Source organism: Gastrolobium bilobum, unplaced genomic scaffold, assembly GCF_033153095.1.
Source record: "Gastrolobium bilobum isolate Gb01-03AN ecotype WA unplaced genomic scaffold, APGP_CSIRO_Gbil_v1 utg15942, whole genome shotgun sequence".
Lineage (NCBI taxonomy): Eukaryota > Viridiplantae > Streptophyta > Magnoliopsida > Fabales > Fabaceae > Gastrolobium > Gastrolobium bilobum.
The window spans coordinates 188479-193063 of record NW_026896758.1 but is presented as its reverse complement, the minus strand read 5'-3'; the positions used below and the strand labels follow the sequence as shown (position 1 = coordinate 193063).

Sequence of the window (4585 nt, the reverse complement as noted above, 5' to 3'; positions counted from 1 at the left end):
CAAATGAAAAACCTGAACCAAACGCCCCCTTAAGGATAAGACAAAATGCCGAAAAGTGGATAAGAAAATCATGTCTCTCCTATCATTTTCACTGTATTACAAGATATAATCACCAAATTGAGAATTAATGATTATATTAGTGAGAATCAAAATATAAATTTTGCGAGAAGAGTAATAAGCCTTCAAAGAAATGTAAAAAAAGGCTAAAAAATAGGGAAAAGAAAGGAACAAATTCTTGGTGCCCTTGAATTTAATTTATATATAAATGAATACAATGTTCAACCAAAATTAAAAAATAATAGATAAATGAACATGATCAATTAATCAAAAAGAAAGAATGTGCAAAGGCAAATCAATTGAATTGCATTATCTTTGGAGCAAATCTCAGCAATCTATCCAAAGCATGAGGTGTGAATTTTCTTGCAAACAAATGACAAACATTGGTGCTCTGTCCATTGTATTCACATGAGCTTCCATACCTTAATTTGTCCAAAAAATCAAAGGTCACATGTGGTCTAATATACCTTGATGGATGAGGTCCACCCCTTGACCAATCAACCCATGTCAAAGTTCTATTAGAGTTCCTCTTCCAATATTTGATACTAACCAATGTGGGCAAGTAGTGCTCATCACTATAGCATTCAGGGTTGCAATACTTCTTGAACACAGGAAAATATTGCCTATCAGAGACTATTCCAATGGCAAGTGCACGGTCTATCTGAAACCATTGGGACCCTTTTCTCCATTGAGAAAGCTTAACCTGTGGCCTCATTTTGGGGCTGTATCTTCCACGCCCCACATCACCTGGTAGGTCATAGGCTTCCACAAAAGTCTTGGTTGAGTTCATTAGATAAGTGTAGATGGTGGAGAAATTAAACAAAGGAATGCATGACTCTGAGAGTAGTACAAAACGTTGGTTTGAGAAATCAAGCAGTGCATTGGCTAGTAAACGTCTCTCTGCCTCTATCATGCTATTCTCACCCCACTTTACCTCCTGCATGTTAATTACCACAGAAAATTTAATTAAGAATACTCTGTTATAAGGTTCATGTACAAGGACATAAAATGTGTTATAGTTGGACCATATGGCATGACCAATTCTATGATTACACCACTAAGAAGATAAGTCTTAATTAGTTGCTCGTGGTGTAGCAACAATTCTTTAATTGACACCATTGTACTGTATGGAAAATTATTTGAAAATCTTAGCTGGTTTAACTTTTTTTTTATTATTTGGATCCTTTCAAATATCACATTAATGTATACTCTTATTAGTATAGTGTATAAATTAAGGGTTTTGCAACTTCTCCCGAGAGAAAAAAAAAGGTGGGGTCCACCATGTTAAATTTTTTAAAAAAAAAGCTTAAACAAAACATTATTTCGAGTCTGCTGTATGGGAAAATACTTATGCAGCAACAACAGAAGTATTTTCCCCATAAATTAAATATATACATTGTATGCTAAAAAGATTTTCAACTTAATATGCGCGTGCTAGCTCAACATAAACAAATAGCAAAAAGATGCTTTATTTTGTCTTTTGATTCGTTTATGCATGCCAGAGACAAAGTAAATGAAGAAAGGAATTATGAAAAGTTTTATGGGGTGTAGGAAAGTGAGCTTGGAAATGGAGAAGAATAGAATATTCTTGGAGTTGCAAAACGAGTGAAATAATAGAAAAGTATGATCACTTTGCTTTAACAGCCCAGTTCCGGAAGCAACCCAAAAGAATATGAAAAAAAAATAAAAAATTGGACATTCTATAGATTCACCGGACCTAGTAGTTCAGTTTTTTTTACTTAAACTCCATGGTATATTGGTTACAAAGGACTTTATTCAACTTTTAATAAAAAAAATAATGATAATGTAAACTCTCATTCTGGAGGAGGGACAATCAAAATTTGATTGTCCCAAAAACAAGGGGCAAATGAATGACCAAGTACCCACAAAAAATTAGGAATTGTGTAAGATTATTAAGAAAAACATTGCAGTTCATTTTAGTAAAATAATTGCAGTGATGAAAACATAAATTTTCTCATTCTGAATAGATGACATCAAGGTATTGGGAGTATTCTAATGCAGCCCTTTTTAGCAGGGGTCTGATTATTGGATCTTTCATCAAACCTCATTTTACAAGCAATCTTCGTGAGTTGACATGAAGATAACCCCGAAAATAAAGCCAATAAAAGGATGTTCCAGAAAATTCTTAATAATGTTTATATTTTATTAAGAAAATTCTCAACGCTAGAAACTTTACACATGCATGACAAAAAGTGGCAACTGGTTCAGGTTCATGTGCAGACAGGCGTTTCAACGTTTGCAGTTTCTTATAAAATTCTTTACAATAATATATTGTGGCAGGAATTACGAAGCAAAATATTTTAGAGTAGAAAGATACGGTTAGACTCCTAAAAAAATCAACTATACACTGGTAGTAGTGTACCAGTAATATTATGTGTAGAGAGAGAGACAGAGAATATTCAATGTACAATTTACATTGAAATAGAATCTAAGAACATGTTAATATTAAGGGTTTTAATTTTTTTCAGGTAGTATGAGAAAATTTTCTATATTATATATTAGAGTAGGTTATATTTACAAATTTTTTTATTTACAAATTCTTACAAATTACACTAAGTACGACCGGTCATACTTTAATCATGCAGTGTACGACCGGTCGTACATAGTATAATTTGCAAAAAAAAAAATTATAAACGAATCATATCCCTGGTATATTTTGTATAGGATTCACATCTATTAAAAATAAAAACAGAAAAAAAAAATTACACGAAAATCGAATAGTCATAAAAAAAATAATTCTTCTATAATATGAAAAAATATTTTTCCTAATATTAATCTGAGAATATTTAATGTACATTTTAATGTGGACACACATCACATGAAATCTAGAAAACCGTTGAAATAATCATTAAATAAGGCTGCTTAAGAGACCTTTCGTGTTTGACTTCATAATCATAATCAACTTAGTTTCTATGTGTCCCCAAAAAAAAAAAAAAGGAATCAGTTTCTGGGATCCGTCGTGTAGGAAGGAGGATTGATATATTAATTTGAAATGTACATTATACAAATAAGATTATTGTTTTATCTTAAAAATTAATTTAATATAGTCATATAAATATTAAATACTAAGGTCGCAGCCCATGGCCTTCTGTATTTTATAAGTTTGGCCGTCCTTAATTGAAAGCAATTGATGTGACATGTATAATGAGAGGAGAATTGTACAGTGAATGAGTCAATCAAAAGTATCAATGGAATCCCGAAAGGTAAATGAAATTGGAAACTATGCAATAAATATTAGCAGACAACAAATACCTATAACACACATATATATATGTATTATGAATTTACTCCATGAGTATGAATCATTGATTTTCTTAACTTCATTTGGTTAATTTTAAAGCTCAATAACAGATCAGAGATCACCCCAAAACACTAAAATTCAGATTTCTCTTAATGAAATGATAAGAAGGGAAATCAAAAATATAAAAAAGGGACAAAAAAAAGTTGCATGCCAACAATGATTATATATTTGATGAAGAGATAAAGTGACATATATAATACTAACCTTGCTGGGGACACCACGGCCATGAAACACAGAGCTTTCAGGCACTGTTTCATTGAAAGAAGGAGGGTAATGGACATAAACAGAATACAACCCTTCATTTCCTTTGAAGAATCTCTCCCAAAGTGGAGCCAATAGCACAGGACCTTTTGTCAAGAACATGAATGCAACCTTCGGTGTCTGTTTGAATGGGAGCTTTTTAATCATTGGAACCATTGAGGCTCTCCACAACAACTCTTCCTCACTCATATCATGCATAGCCATTGGAGGCTCCAAGAAGTCCTTCAATCCTTTTCTGGTGATGTTGGTGATCACTATTTTCTTAATATTGATGTGTGGAGAAAGTTTTGTTTGGTTATTTGATATTAAACTAATGGATGGGATTGGAGGAGGTGGTGGTGGTGGAAAGGGAGAAAAAGGTGCCAAGGATGGTTTGAGACTAAGGGATTGAAAGGGTAATTTTTGGATTTGAAAGTTGAAGGAGATGTTCTTGAGACAGAAAGTGAGAGTAATACCAATGAGTAAACCACAACCAAAGACTAAAACATGAGAGAAGAAGTTCAAAAGATAGAGTTGAGGATTGAAGAGCTTCAGATATGATGATGCACGTGTGGCTTGTTGCTCCTTAATCTTCATGGTTATGATATGGCAAAGAATGAGATTGGAAGGATTGGTGTTGCAAATTGGATAAATAGGAATTCAGAGAAGGGAGAGATTAAACAGAATGTTGAATGCTGATTTGTCTGTGTGTGTGTGTGTGCTAGGCTGCTAGCAGTCTCTATTGAAATATTGACTTTCTATAGAGTGAGAGAGAGGGAAAGAGAGCATCCATGAAGCTTGATTGTGGTCTCAAAAGAGATACTTAAATTGATCCTAAAACAATACCTATCTGGATATTCTGTATTTTACATGAGCTGGGTACAGAAAATTGTGTTCTTTTACAGTTCAAAGGTTATGATTTATGAACTGTACCATTGGAACATTAAAGGAATAAAATGATTTTTT

The 4585-nt window shown here is 32.9% G+C and overlaps 1 protein-coding gene across 1 annotated transcript; it reads right to left on the bottom strand.

The window, feature by feature from the left end:
* Positions 1-352: 352 nt before the first annotated feature.
* LOC133301878 (glycosyltransferase BC10-like) lies at positions 353-4216 on the bottom strand. The gene is made up of 2 exons (XM_061501587.1): positions 3584-4216; positions 353-994 (listed from the first exon to the last, which is right to left on the bottom strand). Exons 1-2 carry the CDS (start codon positions 4214-4216, stop codon positions 353-355), a joined length of 1275 nt encoding a protein of 424 aa, XP_061357571.1.
* Between the last annotated feature and the right edge of the window lie 369 nt (positions 4217-4585).

What these genes read in the sequence shown, in the direction of transcription:
- LOC133301878 (XM_061501587.1), bottom strand. Translation starts at nt 4,216, where the DNA reads ATGAAGATTAAGGAGCAACAAGCCACACGTGCATCATCATATCTGAAG. An exon ending in GCCGTGGTGTCCCCAGCAAG is followed by an intron (nt 995 to 3,583) that starts GTTAGTATTATA and finishes ATTAACATGCAG; the next exon opens with GAGGTAAAGTGGGGTGAGAA.